At 38.7% G+C, this 19,671-nt stretch overlaps 1 protein-coding gene across 1 annotated transcript; it reads left to right on the top strand.

Moving 5' to 3' along the window:
- The first annotated feature begins 17 nt into the window (after nt 1-17).
- Nucleotides 18-18,902, top strand: rasef (RAS and EF-hand domain containing). Its single transcript, XM_086076242.1, has 19 exons — nt 18-288; nt 2,470-2,829; nt 7,464-7,610; nt 7,691-7,781; nt 8,756-8,851; nt 9,648-9,725; nt 9,811-9,926; nt 11,486-11,554; nt 11,663-11,729; nt 12,401-12,486; nt 13,192-13,414; nt 13,478-13,567; nt 14,750-14,917; nt 14,994-15,144; nt 16,119-16,200; nt 16,281-16,395; nt 16,582-16,689; nt 16,843-16,919; nt 17,835-18,902. The coding sequence occupies exons 1-19, from the start codon at nt 86-88 to the stop codon at nt 17,935-17,937; spliced, it is 2,430 nt and encodes an 809-aa protein (XP_085932368.1). The 5' UTR covers nt 18-85; the 3' UTR covers nt 17,938-18,902.
- Nucleotides 18,903-19,671: the final 769 nt, after the last annotated feature.

Raw genomic sequence — 19,671 nt, 5'->3', positions numbered from 1 at the left:
GTGTTGGGATATTTCGAAGGACGCGCATGGAGACTCCAAGACCTGCGCGGTTGTTTTAAGTTTTTATTAAAAAAACGGCATAAAGATGGCGACGGCGTCAGCAAGAGCTTTATCGGAACGTCGACGGAGCTCGCTTTTCCGAAGCCGCAGTGAAGAGGATTGTGAAAAACTGACGGGGAAAGACGACGACTCTTCCACTTTAACGGATGTTGGCGGTGGCAGCAGAACGTACGGAGATCGGGAAGATGGAGCGGAGAACATTTGTCTCAAGGAAACCGTCAAAGCCAGGTCAGAGAACACAATGTTTGAAATTGAATATACTGTAACTGTGGTTTGGGACAAAAAAAGGATTGTGCCTCATGAATTTTGCTTAGCAACAAATGGCCGCCCACAAACTTTATCCAAGGTAAAATCTTCAAAGTGGGTAATGTGCTTTTGAGGCAAGATTGTATTTCGCCGCTGCTATGTGAAAAACACTTATGTCCATTTTCGTTTCTTTTTTTTAGGGTTTTTGTTTTCAAAGTTTTTTGGGGATGTCTGCATTCAGTTTCATTCCAAAAACATAAAAATAAAAATAAAATGGAAAAAATGGACATAAGTGTTTTTTTTAAATGGGGGTTTGGGGGGTGTAAATACGTGTTTTTCACAAAACACTTAAGTCCTTAAAAAAAATGTTTTTATTTTTTTTATTAAGTGTTTGGGATGTCTGCAATCAGTTTAATTCCAAAAACCTATAAAAATAATAATAATAATAAATGGTGTGTGTGTGTGTGTGTGTGTGTGTGTGTGTGTGTGTGTGTGTGTGTGTGTGTGTGTGTGTGTGTGTGTGTGTGTGTGTGTGTGTGTGTGTGTGTGTGTGTGTGTGTGTGTGTGTGTGTGTGTGTGTTTGGGGTGAATTAGTGTTTTTCACAAAATACTTATGGTAATTGTTTCTTCATTTTTTAGGTTTTTGGGTTGTCTGCATTCAGTTTCATCCCCAAAACATAAATTTGATCAAATTGACTTAAGTGTTTTTCAAAATGGGGGGTTGGGGGGTGTAAATAAGTGTTTTTCACAAAACTCTTATGTCCTTTTTTTTTTGGGGGGGGGGGGGGGGGGTCTCCAATCAGTTTAATTCCAAAAACCTATAAAAAATAAAAAAATAAAAAAAAATGGTGTGTGTGTGTGTGTGTTTGGGGTGAATTAGTGTTTTTCACAAAATACTTATGGTCATTTTTTCTTCATTTTTTTTCTCTTTTTTAGGTTTTTGGGTTGTCTGCATTCAGTTTCATCCCCAAAACATAAAATTAAGAAAATGAACAAAAATGGGCATAACAGTTGTTCACATAACAGCAACGCTTTTCTTCTTTACAAAACAGCGCTCCTCTCCCTTTTCTTGCTCTAAATAGAATTCCATTCTTTCGTTATTGATTTGCTTGCGTGCCAGTCTGATTCTGAACTCGCTGAATCTCTTCTTCGAAAGCTTTGCAGGCAATAAATGGCGCATCACTTTCAACAACCGGAATCCTCGCATCTCCAAAGCCATCACTTTTCAGAAAAAGTTTAAAATGACTTACCTTTGACCAGGATCCCAAATGAACGAATGAATAAGCTTATCCAATCAATGGTAGTAACAGCTTATCACTATATGACAACTATGATCAGATGACATTTCTGGCCATTGTCATACATTGTGCATGCGCTATACTCAAAGAAACTGCAACACATTTTCTTCAATCAATACTTGTATTATGCCAATTTATCTAAAAACACATCATTAATGTCATTTTGTTATTACCTTTAAATATATCTGAACATTTTTCTTGTAAACATTCAACTTTTTATTGAACCTTTTTATTGAAAATACACAACAGCCCAAGCTGAGTGGACGGCACCATGCAAGATACCGCGCGGGAACGACATCTGACGTCAGATGCTGCGCAGAACCCGCCTTGTTTTCTGGGTTTGGCCACGTGACGTTCGCAAAAGTGAGCAGAGGGCTCCTGACGTCATTTTCTGTCGCCAGCAGGTGGCAGTGGGAATGCCAAAGTGTCTGCGACCTTTGATGCATGAAAACAGGTGGATGGGTGGATTCATCTGATTAATTTTCATTTGACCGACGCAATATTAACGTCTGACAGTTTGACTTCACTTCCACTTGAATAGAAATGAAACTTTATTGCTTTTTTTTTTTCTTCCCCCCTATAGTTTTCATTTACTTTGTGTCCCCATAAAAAAAGAAGACACTTGACTTATTTTAATCATCAGGAGGGAGGGAATAAACCCAGAGGCTTGTGAACACGCCTCGCGCACGCACATGACACACAGGTAGACCTTGTGATCGTTGTCGGTGTCTGACCTGAGCGTGAAAGCGCACACTGCTTCGGGGTGTTTTTTTTTTTTTTGTTGTTGACGAAAACCGATTGGGATTGACGCGTTTTCTTTTCTTTTTCTTTTCTACCCCCCCTCCCTTCTTTTCTTGCGCCTCAGCGTGCCTCGTCCCAAGGTGATGAGCGCCGAAGAACGGGAGCGTCTGCGCGCACTCTTCCACGCCTACGACACGGACCAGTCGGGCAGCATCGAGCGCGACGAGTTCTTCACCATCTGCACCGAGCTGCAAGTCAGCCCCAGCGAGGCCGAGCGCCTCTTCAACCGCCTGGACGTGGACAAGGACGGCACCATCACGCTGCCGGAGTTCATCAGCGGCTTCCACGAGCGACACCGCATGGACGTGGAGCAGGAGCCCAGACAGCAGGAGGAGGAGGACGACGACGACGGCCACGAGCCGTGCGCCGTCGCCTGGGAGGACTTCGCGGCCCGGCTGGGCGAGCAGAGCAAGTTCATACCCAAGTCAGTAACCAGACATCGGCAAGCTTGCGCATTTAAGTATACACGCGCGCGGATCGCCTCAACTTACAGGCGTCAAAGTTGAAAACATTAAATAAAAATAATGTAAAGGCTTTCACTGCAAAGTCAAAAATAATAATATTCTGTCAATTAGTCCTATATGATGGGAAGTAATTAAGTACAAAAAGTTTGTGAAAAGTTGCTAATCTGATGACTTTTTACTTTTAGCTCTGAATCTTTACTTTGTCAAAATAGGTGATAGGTACCACCCCCACCCCCCCCCCCCCCCCCCCCAACTTCCCGGAATGACAATGTAAAATGTATGCGTATGGAGAGAGAGATCAAGACATCCGTGGTTGAAATCTTGATTGACTGAAATGTAACATGCTGAGACAAGTCAAAACATGAAGGAACAAGTCAGAGTTTTGGTGAAGCAAGATATTCCCCATCCATGGCCTTATTTAAGAGAATTGAATGATGTCAGTTGTGAGAATGATTTGTGGCTGAAAACTCACATAGAGGTGAGTTTTTTTTTTCCTGTCATTATTATTGTTAGCCAAATTAGCTTTTTTGACCTGTCTATTTACAACGCAAAGCTATGGGATTTATTTTTATTTTTATTTTTAGCTTGAGCCAACACTGGGAAGTTCTTTTTTTCTCGTTGTATCAAACTATCGAAACAAGTATTGTATGGGTGTTAGCAGGGTTTGTACTTTTGTTACTTTTACAAAGTACTTAAAGAGTCTCTATATAAACAAATATCTATACAGTAGGCTTACTTCTACTCAAGTAGGCCTTTGATTATATTAAATATGTGTTTTAATAAGTTGGCACAAAGTGGGGAAAAAACTAAGTACGCAAAATACTTTCCCTCTTTTAACTTGCTCATACTAAGAAATAAAAAATATTGCATTTTATTATTAGTGCTAGCTAGCTAGCGTTGGCTAAACTTATATACAATCAAAATGTTCACATCGTTTTGAACAGGGTAACAAAAATTCTAAGATGGCCAATGACGACATGATTTTTTTTTTAGGCTGGCACAAGAGAATGTATTGTATAGACAACAAAATCAAAAATATTATATTAAATAAGGTCATGGTTTTAGAAATAGTTTGCTTCTCTGAATCAGTTGATGTTCATAATCCACATTCATGTTCGTCCATGTTGCTGCTGTCACAGATTTTTACACTTCATAAGACTCCAAGATTTCAGTTAATCAAGATCTCTATTGTGCCTGGCTTGACATCTTTTTGATGTCACATTATCCACAGAGGCTGAAAAAAAAGTAACAAGCCTACCGTACACTAAAACAGGTGGGTCAAAAATAACCTAACTATGGGTCAAAAATTGACCGATCCTCTACTTGGGTCGATTTGACCCAACTTTGAGTAAAAAAAAAAAAAAGTGTCTTTCAGCGTAAAACAACTCATAAATATTGGTCAGATCCTTTACTTGAGTCAAAAAAATGTGGTCGTTTTGTATAAAACAACACAGAAAGTTGGGTCAAATTGACCCGTAAAGTGGATCGGTCCATTTTTGATCCATAATTGGGTTACTTTTGACCCAACTCGTGTATTTTGACAAATATAAGGAGAAGAAAGTCTAGATATCTATTTTCAAATGTAGGGAATGAAAGGAAAAAGTAGTCCAAAATAAACATTCAAACACAGATACCTGGAAAATCGACTTAAATATAGGAACAAAGTATTATTCGTTTATTTTAAATTTCCCATCAATTAATAATATAGGTTGCTATTCTTTATCATCTTAAGCGTTACTTGTACGCATATTGGACTGCTGTAGTGAATTTATGAACCGTAAACACTGTATCTTTACTATTTCTTATTAACCAGAGTTAAAAAAATAAAAATAACACAGTTTTGTCCCAGGTGCACATGCGCTCGGCATAAACACTGCCGTGTCTTCATTTTCATTTTTGCCGTGTTTGGGAATTTGGCAGACCTCCTTGTGCCTTGCTGAGCATTCAAAGTTCTTTTTTTGTTACATACCCTTGGCGCACCTGACAAATTGGTGACAGAACGTATACTAGAGTTTAGACCAGGTGAAAGCAGGTCTAAGTTGTGGCGCAGCTGGTGTAACGGAATGTTGGTTCATTCGATTGAGGCCAGGTCAGACAAGATTCGGAGCTCCGCGGATGTGTGTGGAGGATTAGAAATATAACAACAGCCTGTGACAATCATTCTAGAAAAAAATCAATGAATTGAATGTATTATTATCATTATTAAAGCTACATTTGCAGTATCTTGTCTGGCTGGGAGCTCAGCGCTCCTGAACCAGTTACCCCTGATCGATGTATATTTTGAGCAAAGATTGTTGTCTTGTGTCAAGACACTAGAAAACAGTTTTTAAACTCAAGTCGAGGGCTGAAAATGAGTCCCACTGCATGTGTGTGTGTGTGACTTGTCTGTGCGCGAGCCCCAGGAGGCCTGACATGGGACGGGGTGCCGCGCTTTGGGAGGACATTGATTGTCACAGCTGTGGTGTGTGTGATGCACAAGCACTAAAGACGCTCTTTTTAATCCTTGGTCAGCTGACGGAGGACATTTTGACAAACTGTGTTTTGAGTGCATCAAAGGCAAGTTTGTGTGTCCATGAGGTAAAAAAAAATGTAATGTAGCGACATAGGGAGGCTTGAAATGAGCCTGAACGTTACAACGAACAACACTTACCGGGTCGACTTGGGCTTGTGTATGTTTGCGTGTGTTTTTGGTCATGGTAAATACACGAGTGCCGCGAGCTGTTGACAGACGGCGGCCATGTCTGTGTACTCAGCCCGCCCTGTCAGTCAACACACAAACGCTACATCACACGACGCTACACTTTCATCACACTCTGCGACGTGTTACACAATTTCTTTAAACTCTCCCATAAATATGTATACAGTGTTCCCTAACTATATCGCGGTTCAACCTCTCAGATTATCATCTGTGACCATAATTTTATGTACTACAAATGTTTAACTCATTCACTGCCATTGACGGCTATAGACGTCAAAAATTCATTTGAACTATTTCTATTAGTTTAACATTTTTTTTGTATGAAAACCTAGAAGAAAAAAATATTGTACATTTAGAACAGATATAAAATTTGTAATTAATCGTGAGTTAACTATTGAAGTCATGCGATTAATTACAATTTAAAATTTTAATCGCCTGATGCCCCTAATTTTTAACAATCTTTTCTCCACCCCCCCCCCCAAAAAAAAAGATTATTTAAAAACAATTCTAGGTTTTCATACTCTTGTTAACAAAAGTGGAAAAAAGTGTTAAACTAATAGAAATAGTTTAAATGTTTTTTTGACGTTTATAGGCGTCAATGGCAGTGAATGAGTTAAAGGGTAGGTCAACACCCCAAAAAAATTGGACTATGCAGCCCCACACAAAATGGCCGCCCCCTGAGATGGATAAAAATGGCTGGATTTTGCTTCATAACTCTTATTCCACAAATGTAACATTAATCACAATGTCATGTTTAGTTAGACTAGTGAGGTCACATATAACATAATATTGTCAAGAAATGTTTAAGGTTGACTTCCACTTTAAAACCAATTACTTTAATCTCTAGAATCCCACGCCGTATATCCTGGCCAACGCAGAAAATGCTTATTAATGCTTAGTGAGGGTTCAGCCCTGTTTTTTCAAGAATTTTTTTTAGTGTTTAAAAAAAAATAGTTTTTTTAATGCATTTATTTATAATGGTGTCAATTATGTACGGATGTATTTTGCCAACCCGGTCCCGATCCACCACATTTAGTGGGGGTCCACTGTATATTAAAGTACTCAGAGGAACCCATTAAACCACCACTGTCCAAAGTACGGCCCGGGGACCATTTGTGGCCCGCCCGCTGACCTTTTTTTTAGCCCGCAACATCGAAAAGATAACATTTCACTCGGCCCCCAAATGCTATTGGGTGTGGGTTTTAAAATACTAAGAGGTTGCGACACCCATATCCCCGATAGTCACAACCTGATAACTACTACTGCCCAGTGTTGATAATAAAATAAAAATGAAAATAAAATAAAATAAACATCCATACAATGTGACTTTTTTTTTTTTCTTATGTACTTGTGTGTAACTTGGCCCGTTGATTTTGGATGATTTTCTTTTTTGGTGTTTTTTTTTTTATCCGGTATTTTTACGGGATTCTCAAGTTAAAAAAAGAACAACAACAGTGTTTTTATTGAAATCGTTTTCAAAATTGTACAGTGTCCTTGTGTGTCTAGAAAGTCGGCTCTAAATATAATGCATTAGTAGTAGTAATAAATATTGATATCTGAATACAGATTGCTGTTGTTTTGACCCTCAATATGAAATCTGCTCAGGGCGGGGGTGGATTTATCACTTGCATTTATCAAAATACTTGTACAACTTACTTGCTTGAGGGATTGCATTTAGAGTGTTTAATGAAATCGAAGAATGTCAGAGTGGCCCTTGCATCCTTCGATATTCAGTAGGCGGCCCCTGGAAGAAAACATTTAGACACCCCTGCATTAAACAATCCAGATAAATGTGCCAAATGAGCAACATATTTTCAACCCTCACCATTTCATTGGGGCCGAGTGGGGTAATGACCCATGGACGGTAACATGAAGTGTACATTTTCCTTCTTGCAGACAAGAGTTAGTGGCAACGTTGTACCAGAACGTCAGCGTAAACGAACCCAGGCTCGTCCCTCAGCTGGAGAAAGTTCTGCTTGGCTTCACCAAAGAGATCAAACAGCAGAATTCCGAGATGGAGAACCTGGCGCTGGCCATCAGGCGGTAAATGATGCACAAACACAAACACACACACACGCACACAACACACACACTGTTTGAAGTAACACAATGTTGTGTAAAAGAGCACAGGATCAAGCGTCCATGCAGCTGAGCGAGATGGAGGAGGAGATGGACCAACGCATTCACACCACTGAGAGAAAAGCGCGTGAGCAGGTGGGACACTTCATTAGGTACACCCGCGCCATCATATGATGACGTCACAACTTTTGATTGACACTGTCAAGGGAGCTATTCATTTAACAATATAGTGTAACCAGAAAAGATCACCCAAGTCAACCTGAAACATTTCTTGACAATAATATGTTATACGTGACATCACTAGTCTAACCGTGACATTCTGATGAATATTAAATTTGCGGAATAAGAGTTAAGCGGCAAAATCCAGCTGTTTTTATCCATCCATCTCAGAGGGCGGCCATTTTGCTACTTGCTGTCGACTGAAGATGACATCACAGTTGTTCAGAGCTCAGGCAACGACCAATCACAGCTCACCTGTTTTCTGAAGCTGAGCCATATTTTGCTCATCTTAATGGCCTACTGTGTTTTTCTTCACGAATATTCACCGAGTCGTTTCTTCAGTTCTTCCCGCATATCAACCAAAACAACTGATCTGAGATCACATGACACGACTGCAACACAATACTCTACTGAAATGTGTGCAGGCTTAAACTGAAAAAAAGACTCAATTAACTAGCTGTTAAAGTTAGCACTGATTCATTCACTTACTCTAACTTGGGAGCTGCCAACTGTATTTTTTATTTTTTTTCCACCACGGTTCACTTTAATGGCATTTGGCTGCTTCACAGAAGGTAGCTCACATCACTAACGAGCTCATGTTTACCGAAAAGCAGTGGCATAAAATGTGATTGTTATCAGTGTGCGTACATACAGACTTATGTAAGCGTACCACACGGACTCAGCTGACTCAGTATCTGCTGTTTGCTTTTGTGTCACGCCAAATTGGAGGCCACTTATTTTTGACGCGGCTTATCAGTCCTTCTAAAGCTGTAACAGGTGTGAACATGCCACAAGAACGTCCACACAACTACACTGGATGCTGTTTAATTCCAATCATTTTAAATCAATTGATATGTGTGTGTGTGTTCTTGTTGTGTTTGTGTGTATAGGAGAAAAAACGAGGGGAGGCGGAGCTTGTTGACTTGCGAAGAACGTACGAGACAGAAGTGTGTGAGCTCCAGTGTAAGATCCAGAGGATGCAAATGGTGATCACAGTCATTTTTTTCCCCCTTAAAATAAATACTTTTTTCTTTTTCTTTTTTTTTTCTTTTTCTTGAAAGCTCAGTATTGTTCATTCGGTAATTTTACCAATTTTTTTTTTTTTTAAATTTTGTATGTGTGCGTGCGTGTGAGTGTGTACTCATTAGTTCACCTAAAAACCTATTAAAAATCCCATACCGTTCGCCTAAACCGAATACTTCAGAATCCAGCTAGAGTTGTGAGGTTGTCAGGAGACCCGAGGAAGGATCAAAGAAAAGAAAGGAAAGTGAAATCCAGCACAGACCAAACATCACCTACTACCCACCGGGTTACCAACCAGAGTCTTTCACCAACCCCAGAAACTTCTCAACCCAACAAATTAGGGAGACCTCAAGAGACCAAAGGAGAGACGCTTAAAATAAATGCAATAACAGCACCTTTTAGAAATTAGAATAGCTCCTCAAAAAACTTGTTTTCTTTATACTAATGTCTGTATAAGGCATAGTAAAATATTTTTTCAAGCAAGTGTTATATCATAAAAGTCAAGATAAGCACATAGAAATTGGATAAAAGGGTGTTTATAAGTGTCTTGTATATTGAAAGAAAATCAAAAGCTAGCTTCTATCAGAGAAGCCACACCTAAAAGCGTGATGTCATACAAGACAAAAAGTTGTAATTTTACGGGAAAAGCGTTGAAATTATTAATAGACATAAAGCAAGTGTTTTTCTTAGCATGGTTGTTTAGTGGTGACCCCCCCCCCCCCTCCCCCCAATATAACCTAATATATGTGTGGCACGCAGATTGAGGAGAAGTACAAGAACATCACAGTCAACGATGAGAGTCCGGCCCTGAAGAAGAAGATCAACGAGCTCACGCTGGTCTGAGCAAGCAAACTTTTTCCCCCCGCCTGTTCTTTAATTGCTGTTGTGTTCAGTGTGATTACGTTCATGTTGTTCTTTGTAGGAGAATCAGCGGTTTAAACAGGAGCTGCTCAAGTCCCATACTAAAGTGGCGTGTCTGCAGAGTGACATGGACTCACTCAAGACCGAGCTCACCGACCACAGCATCAACTCTGAGAGGTCTTTACGTAATGTCACTTTATTTTATTTTATGTGAGCCTGTTTTGGCTTAAAAAAAAAAGAAGTAAGAAACATTTGATGTGGATTATAACAGAAATAACCTGGTGTGTAACAAAGACACAGAAACTGAACAGCAACGTTAGCATCTAAAATAGTGACATAACATGTCCTGACTGTTCCACCACAATGTTTGCCTAATTCACAAGATGACACAGTCTCAAGCTAAATAAATAAGTCACATCTGTTAGCACAGATGCTTGCGCTAGCACAGCATGTGACCCGGTTGATCCACCAATATTAACGACTACTGCAGAAAGAAAAAAAGTTTCAGACAGGAGTTAAAGATGCCACATTTTATTTAATGTTAGCAAAGATGCTAGCGCTAACACAACATGTGACTCGGTTGATCCACCAATATTAGAAAGAAACAAAGTTCGGAGACAGGAGTTAAAGATGCCAAATTTCAATTAACATTAGCAAAGATGCTAGCGCTATCCCAATATGCGTCCTGGCTGGGCTACATTGTAGACCACTACACAAGGTAACAAATACATAGTCAGAAGATTTGGAAGTTGCAACTTTGTACAGTAACTCTAGCAAAGATGCTAGCACAACCGCAAATTGTGTCCCGCCTGGTCAGTAAAGTAACAAGTAAGATATGGTCAAAAATAACTATAGCTCATGTGCTAGCGCTAACACAACATGTCTGAGCTGGTCCACCAACATTATAGAGCAAAACCGAAGGTAATAAAGACATCGTCAAATTATTAGAAAGTATTGCTTTAAAACACAGTAATGCTATGTGATGATGCAGGTATAGGATGTGTTTTTTTTTCTCTCTCTCGCTTTTGGCCGTTACAGTCCACTCGCATTGGGGCCAAGCGGGGCACTTGTACCCACCAGATTCAGCAAATTGAGCTGTAGTGGGGGAAAGAAGCGCTCCATGTTTGGCACTTTGTCACCTAAAGGACTGAAATGAAAAAACATCTATGTGGCATGTCATGATTTTTTTAATCAAACCAGTCAGGCAGACATGTTTACGACAGTTTTTGACTTTGGCGCAGGTTACCTCAAACTCCTGAATCTGTCCAGTCATTCAGTCAATTGAGTCCGAGAAAAAAACGCCCCCCTGTGAGTGTTGCCTTCCAGGGAATGGGGGGAGTTTCTTTTTGTCACCAGGCGAAACAGGATATCCTGGAGCGAGGACAGACACGCAGTGTGTGGTTGCCTAGCAACACAACAGCACAGGCAGAATAGCGCTTCTTCTTGGTTTTGTTTTCTGATCATAAATGATACGCACAGCTGCTTGGCAGAGCAACGGATGATCTCAATGTGACATCATGTGACTCAACAATCACAATCATCATTTATAATACATATCCATATTTAAAACTTTTTTTTGTTCTGAAAACAATAGTTAAATCACTCAGGAACAATTATAATCAAATTAAAAGTTTTTTGAAAAATGTCAATAAAAATGTTAAATATACATTATAGCCATAATAGTAACAATTATTACTACCTGTATTTATTTATTATTTAACCGATGTCATGTGCAGGGACGAGGAGTTAATGAATCAGTTTTCAGAGGAGCGAGACATCCTGGAGAGCCAGATTGAGATCCTACAGTACGTCACACACAAACATAACGAACCACATTTCACTTTGATTTCAATCGAAACATAATATTGTCAAAACATCATAAAAATAATCCTAATTTTTCTGTGCGTGAAAAGGGAAGCCAACAGGAAGCTCCATGACAGCAATGACGGCCTGAGAGCTGCTTTGGAGAGGACCACCAAGGTAGAGAACACGACTGGGATAATCTTCTTTATTTATTCTCACACTTTTTTCACATGTCCTATTAACTCATTCACTGCCATTGACGGCTATGGACGTAAAAAAAATAATTTGAACTATTTTTATTAGTTTAACTTTGTTTTTCATTTTTGTTAACAAGAGTATGAAAACCTAGATTTTTTTGTACATTTAGAACAGATATAAAATGTGTGATTAATCGTGAGTTAACTAATGAAGTCATGCGATTAATTACGATTAAAAAATGTAATCGCCTGATGCCCCTAAATTTTAATAACCTTTTCTTTAAAAAATATATATATTTTCTTTAAAAAATATATTTTTAATTTTTAATAATGTTTTTTTTAAAGAAAACATTTTCACAAATTTTATATCTGTTCTAATACAAAAACAATTCTAGGTTTTTATACTTTTGATAACAAAAGTGGGAAAAAATGTTAAACTAGAAATAGTTCAAATTAATTTTTGACATCTATAGCCGTCAATGGCAGTAAATGAGTTAAATAAAGACACTTATCTCCCCATACTTTCGTCTTGGCACATTTTCGGTGATTTGTAAAAATATATATATTTTGTTTATTTTGGTTGAAAGGTGGCCCTTGAAATATTATTTAAGTTGATTGAATTTAATCGTGCTGTGTATGTGTGTGTTACAGTCAAGTAACAGCGGGTCCTCAAGCACCACAAAGGATAGACTCAGAAGCAAAAGCATCGCCTACTCGTCGCCGCACGCTCTTGACAGGTGAGATTCAGTTTCTTTCAATGAATGTCATTCTAATCCCACTTTTAACTCATTTATTGCCACTGACGGCTATACACGTCAAAATTTCATTTGAACTATTTATCAGTTTCACATTTTTTCCACTTTTGTTAACAAGAGTATGAAAACCTAGAACATTTTTTTACTGTACATTTAGAACAGATATAAAATTAGTGATTTATCGTGAGTTAACTAGTGAAGTCATGTGACTAACTACAATTTAAAAAAAATATTGCCTGATACCCCTAATAAAAAAAAAGAAGAAAAGCTTATTAAAAATTTGAGGTGTTAAAATGCTTAATTGTAATTAATCGCATGACTTTAATAGTTAACTCAGGATTAATCACAAATTGTATATCTGTTCTAAATGTACAATAAAAAAATTCAAGGTTTTCATACTCTTAACAAAAGTGGGAAAAAATGAGAAACATAATAGAAATAGTACAAATAAATTTTTGACGTCTATAGCCGTCAATGGCAGTGAATGAGTTAATAACCATGCAAAAGAAGCAAGGGCCTGTTGCGCCTTTAATTATTATTTTTAATTCTTGAAACAGTTACCCAGTAAAAGTTTTTGTGTACTTAAGCGTTCAAACCCGCTGAACCAGCTTTCAAAAGAGCCCTCCAGCCATTCAACATAAAATCATCCTTCTATTATTTATGCTTCTTTCGGGTTCCTCTTTTCAGGTTCTGCCAGCGCTCAGACGACTTCCCCATTTACGGCCGGCGACCCAGCAGCGACTCGCTGGCCCTGGCGCTGTGCGACCCGGGCCTGAAACGGCGCGACAGCAGCGAGTGCGAGGAGGACAGCCTGCCCGAGATCTACATGGACAGCGGCCTGTCCACGCTGCGAGGCTCGCACGGCGGATACGACTCCGAGCAGGAGGTCAAAGGCCTGGAAGAGGAGGAGGTGGAGGAGGAGGAAGAGGAGGAGGTGGAGGAGGAGGAAGAGGAGGAGGTGGAGGAGGAGGAGGAGGAGGAGGAGGAGGAAGAGGAGAGGGTGGCCAAGAAAGGGGAGGAGTTTGTCACCAAAAACTTCACTGAGGAGACGTCTGACGCTGAGGTGAGGAAGTCATTATTCAAATGTTAATATTAAAACTATGCTTAATGTTTACGATTAGCATGATGTACTTATTATGCACAGAACTTTATTTATTTATTGGTACAGGTATGTTACATTAGCATTTAATCATTCCGATTAATTTGTTTCAAAATATGTATGTAGGTCCATCTTTCATTAATCATTCAACTTTAATGTGTAATACTTGTACATTACACTTTAAACTGAATCATTATGAATCAATATTACTGATCATTATTATAAGTCCAGTTTTCCCCCAAATTTTAGTGTAGTGTTAATGTACAAACTCCATAATGTTACAGTGGCTTAGAATAATATTAAATCTACTTTTTAATAATAAAACCTCTGCCTAAAGTTTTATGATTATTTTTTTAGGAGCACACCACAACATTACATAATACTAAAATAAACATATGTACTGTATTAAGCTAGCACTAATATAGACATAACATATAATATGACGTCTGCATGAAACCCCCCCCCCCCCCCCCCCCCCCAACAAACAACAGAAATGTCTCCAGTATAAAGATGCCAACCTTCCACAATAAATAAAATATCAAAATAAAAAGTAAAGGGGGCAGTGTCACCATATTTAGTGCAGTAGAGATACACGCTGAAATAAAAGTTCCGTATTTTTACGATGACATCATCACATGACATTACAAAGCACTAAGCAGCATCTTACCTTGCCAGCAAGATGAATTCCCGCGGTATTTGTGAGTTCACAAACTCCGGAGAATACATCTTGTACCGCTCCCGTTTGCAGCCGATCTTTTGATAATGTGAAGAACCCCACCCCCCTCGAGTGAATCCCAATTATCAATCTGGCCGGCGAGGTTAAGCAGCAACTCGACTGTTGACGCTTACAAGCCATTAAAATGCCTATGCTGCCCTCTAGTGTTCAAATCTAGAATCAACACTATACAAACTGCAATGACGGTTGTAGACTGACACAATATCGCACAGCAAGCGTCTTCCAATTTGTGTATGCATATACAGGTCACCGACTATTTCCATTGATTTTGATTGTTATACTTGATTGTTTACAATCTATAGTTTAAAAAAAAGAAATAATTAAATCTAGCTTTACAAAGAAAAAGGACCACAACGTTTCTCCCCAGACACCACTGATATTTGTTTATGTTGTGCGATTTGGCACGACAGCCAGCAGAGACTCAGGATGGCGAGTCAGCGTTTGGCTCCGACAGCAGCTCCGTTCTGGACTGGAAGCCGTCCGAACCCGCCTCCACCATCCCGACCACCCCCTCCACCATCCCGACCACCCCCGCCGCCACGCACACCCGAAAAGCCGTCAGCGCCATCAGCGTGCGGGTAAGACTCACACGTTAAAAACAGTATGGAAGCACCGATAAAGGACAGTGTGACGTTTGCGCGTTGTTGTCGTCAGACAGAGGACAAGGAGAGCAGCGACCTGGGCTACATGACGTCCGAGAAGGCCTATAGGATCGTGATGGCGGGTGACGCCGCCGTGGGCAAGTCCAGCTTCCTGCTGCGGCTCTGCAAGAATGAGTTCAAAATGAACTGCAACGCAACCCTCGGTGAGAGCAGTAGCGCTGAAGCTAACTCGGCTGTCAGTTACCATGTTTGTGTTCTTCTCCGTCATTACTATTATTATTATTATTATTATTAACTCATTTACTGCCATTAACGTCTATAGACGTCAAAAAATCATTTGAAGTATTTCTATTAGTTTAACATTTTTCCCCACTTTTGTTAACAAGAGTATAAATATCTAGGGGAAAAATATTGTACATTTAGACCAGATATTAAATTTGTGATTAATCATGAGTTTACTATTGAAGTCATGTGATTAATTACAATTAAAAAAATGTAATCGCCTGACAAATTTTTAATAATCTTTTCTTTTTTGAAAAAATATTATTTAAAAAAAGAAGAGATTATTAAAAATGAGGTCGTCAGGCGATTACATTTTTTAAATTATAATTAATCACATGACTGCAATAGTTAACTCATGATTAATCACAATTTTTATATCTGGTCTAAATGTACAATAAAAAACGTTTTTCTAGGTTTTCATACTCTTGTTAACAAAAGTGGAAAAAAAATTAACTAATAGAAATAGTAAAAAAAAAAAAAATTGACGTTTAAAGCTGTCAATGGCAATTAAAACATTTTTAAAAATTAATCGCCTGACTAATTTTTAATAATCTTTTCTTTTTTGAAAATACATTATTTAAAAAAAGAAAATATTATTAAAAATTAGGGCGTCAGGCGATTACAATTTTTTAATTGTAATTAATCACATAACTTCAATAGTTAATTCATGATTAATCACAAATTTTATATCTGGTCTATATCTACAATGAAAAACGTTTTTCTAGGTTTTCATACTCTTGTTAACAAAAGTGGAAAAAAAATTAAACTAATAGAAATAGTAAAAAAAATTAATCTAAAGCCGTCAATGGCAGTGAATGAGTTAAAAATATATATATTTTACATCATGTGAAGAATTAGAACATAAATGCATGTATTTCTTTTGGTATTTTTTCAGGCGTGGATTTCCAAATGAAGACGTTCATGGTCGACGGCGAGCCGACTCTGTTACAAATTTGGGACACGGCTGGACAGGAGAGGTGTGTGCGCGCGAGTATGCGCTCGAAGTGTGCGCGTGCGTGTGCGCGGGACGCTATCACGAGTGTTCCGTTGCGTTCAGATTCCGCAGCATCGCCAAGTCTTACTTCCGGCGAGCTGACGGCGTGCTGCTGCTGTACGACGTGACGTGCGAGAGGAGCTTCTTAAACGTGAGGGAGTGGGTGGACACGATCGAGGTAAACGGCAAACGGCTTTTTTTTTCACTTTCCATTCTCATGTTGGGATTTTTTATGATCTTGTTTTTTTTCCACTTTTTACACAAGCAGCAGATGTGTAAGTGTTATCGGGGGGACTCTTTTGTGTGTTGTGTGACGAAGATTTGTGGCGATGTTGTGTATGTTTGTGTGTGCGTGCGTGTACAGGACATGTCTAAGGAGGACATCCCCATCATGCTGGTTGGCAATAAGTGTGACCTCAGGCAAGGGGCAGCCAACTGTGTGCCCACCAGCTATGGCGAGAAGCTGGCGATGGTGAGGACCATTGGTCACGATTAGGATACAAATATATCTTCGTTGGGGATAGGACGCAAGAGTTTTTCATCCATCTCAAGGGCGGCCATTTTGTCACTTGCTGTGGACTGAAAATGACAATATTGTAATATTGTCTTGTGTTTATTGAACTAGACGTACAACACGCTGTTCTGTGAAACCAGCGCCAAAGACGGCGCCAACATCCTGGAAGCTGTGCTGCATCTTGCTAGGTAAGCATTCCGTTTTTTACGAGACTAATAGTTTCCCAACTTTCAGTTGTTTTTTTCCCCCCACTTTATTCCGATGGCAGCAGGGTTATTATAGTTTTAGAATTTTCATTTTAGTTGGTTTTTATTTCATTTTGAGTTTTGTTTTGTTTTTAATTTAGTTACTTGTAATTAGTTGTCAGGGTGATTATGTCTATTTAATAAATGCTTAGTTTTATTTAGTTTTGGAATTAGTTTTAGTTTAAAAAAAAGTGTATTACTTGTGTGCAATATTAAAAAAAACACCACTGGAGCGACGTTGATGCTTTTCTATTGGCTGCTGCTCGATGACGTCACTTCTGTGTGACACACTTTCAAACGTCTACTTAATCTTAAAATTATTTTTGCCATAATAATAGTTAGTTTTATAAACATAAAATGCAGTTTGTTGATTTTTGTTTTTTTAAAGCTTTTTAGTATTTTTTTTCGTTAACAAAATTGTTTTTTGACTTTTAGTTTGAGTTTTTTCGTTAGTTTTAGTTAAAGCTGCAATATTTAACTTTTTCCCCCCAAAATAACTTTACAATGAGCTTTTTATTTGACCATTTATGAGTGAAATGCTTTCTAATTAGTAGATTAACACCTTAGCTGTTCACAGTGGGTACGTACTCCTGCAAGCCTCCGGCCAATAGTTTTCAGACTGGATTCGGGTTAGAATAATGTGCGTGGTGTGTATGTGAAGAACGGTATTGCAGTTTCATTTTTCGTCAGCAGGTGGCAGTAGCGATTTGAAATGGAATATTCTACGTTCAGTAGCTTTAACTAAAATAACCTTGGATGGCAGGCAATATTTAAAGTAATTGAAGTCGTATAAGTCAAGGTACTCGTTTACTTTCTTTGTTGAACACCAAAAACAAAGTTTTGTGTCTTGCAACACAGGGAGGTGACCAAACACGGCAAGTCGGACGAGACAAGTCATTATCAGTCGCTGCCCGATTTAGACGCTCCCAGGAAAAAGCCCAACTTCTCCTGCTGCAACTGAGCCACTCGTCGGGTCTGGATTGCAGCCACTGTTATGTCTAGATTTTTATTTTATTTTTTCAATCAAGGAAACAAAATGCAGCAAAAGGAACAAAGACTTTGCAGTTTTGAAGACATTTGAAGTGAAAGTTGACACAACTGCAACTTTTGTCATTTAATTGAAAATTACACTATGTACTGAACTTTTTAGAGTTTTTTTTTTGTTGCCATTTGGAACTCTTGTGTTCATCTCACGTTGCTATTTGCTTATTTGCCATCACTTTCCGCACTTTGTAGATCCTACAGATGAGATGTGAATGCTTTAAAGATGTGAAAGGAGGTTTTAGTATGTGACAAGTTTATTATGTAAGGATGAAGCTTTGTTTTTTTGTTGGCAATGAGCTCAACCTTCCATTGAACCAATGTCTGTTTCATTGCACATGAGCTAATTGTCTGCATTATTACACTTAAAAAAAAAAAATCTTATTCAACCTACTGTTCATATGATACCTACAGTGTTACGAGTGAAAAGATGGAAGGTTTTTTTGTTTTTGCTCTTTTTTCTGACAGCTTCTTATCTTTTGCTGTTGTTGTAGTAGTTGTACTAAAATGTGTTTAAAAAAAACCCAAAGAAAATATCTTCTTTATTTTTTATAAACTGTGTGACACCACCAGCTCGACATTTAGTTTAAACTGCAATGGAAAAACTGCGACCCCTGGTGGTCGTGTATGCAAACAACAGTTTGACGATCCACCCGTATTCTATTTATTTGTTACAGCATCATCCCTCCATTGTCAATATGATTGATCGATCAGTGCTCCGCCGCTTGTTTGAAGCTTGTGAAAGCTTTTTATATCCAAAATCTGCTTTAAACTACTCCACAACTTTATCCCGGACCCGCTTGGTGTGTTCCTTGGTCTTCACGATGCTGTTTGCTCCCCAATATTCGTTTAATAGACGTCTGAGGCCACCACAGAGCCGGTGCATTTATAATGAGACTGTATTACACACAGGTGGACTGTATTTGTGATAATCAATCATTTAGATCAACATTGGATCATTCCGAAACCATCAGAAAGCTTCTGGAGTCAGTTGGCTGCACTGAGAGAAAAGGGGTGAATAATTTCACACACCATATGTTTCAGTTTATTTGTAAAAAAAAAAAAAAATAATAATAATAATAATAAAAATGTAATTGTATACATTTCATATTACTTGAAAATTGTGTCCCACTTGGTGTTCATTCATCAAAAAAAAAAATCAAAAAAAAATATATGTATATAATTATATATTTTTATGTTAAGTTCAAGGGGGCCAAATACTTTCGCAAAGGCACACATTTAAGAGGTTGTCATCATGTATTGACTGCAGTAGTGTATTTTGGCAACAGAGACTCGCCACGCTTTGCTGTGTAGCCCAAGGTACGAATGAAATGATAAATATATTTTAATTCTGATTGCAAACATTTTTGTAGAAAAAAAGAATAATCAAAAAGAAGTGGTTTAGCCTGTAGGCAGCAGATGAGCAGATGGTTGTGTTGTGAGCATTTGTGTTGTCATACGCCATCTTCAAACCAGCCAAGCGGAAACTATTGAATAGAATTGGCAAGTGGGTAGAACACGGTCTTAACTGAGAGGTCAGTGGCTCAGCCCCCCTCCCCCTCCCCCTCCCAACCCCACCCACTACCAATTGATCCACTTTGCTCCAGCGTGCCATGAGCACATAATGCATGTAAAACGTAGTAACAACAGTAAC

The sequence above is a fragment of the Leptonotus elevatus genome, chromosome 5 (assembly GCF_054856555.1).
Source record: "Leptonotus elevatus isolate MCC_2025b chromosome 5, RoL_Lele_1.0, whole genome shotgun sequence".
Classification (NCBI taxonomy): domain Eukaryota; kingdom Metazoa; phylum Chordata; class Actinopteri; order Syngnathiformes; family Syngnathidae; genus Leptonotus; species Leptonotus elevatus.
The sequence above is the reverse complement of the archived record's forward strand: the minus strand, read 5'-3'. Positions and strand labels throughout refer to the sequence as shown.

Bases quoted from the DNA above. Each gene is read 5' to 3' on its own strand.
- rasef (XM_086076242.1), top strand. From the start codon at position 86: ATGGCGACGGCGTCAGCAAGAGCTTTATCGGAACGTCGACGGAGCTCG. The intron at 9,927-11,485 runs GTCTTTACGTAA...TGTCATGTGCAG, and splicing joins CACAGCATCAACTCTGAGAG to GGACGAGGAGTTAATGAATC. The intron at 11,730-12,400 runs GTAGAGAACACG...TGTGTGTTACAG, and splicing joins CTTTGGAGAGGACCACCAAG to TCAAGTAACAGCGGGTCCTC.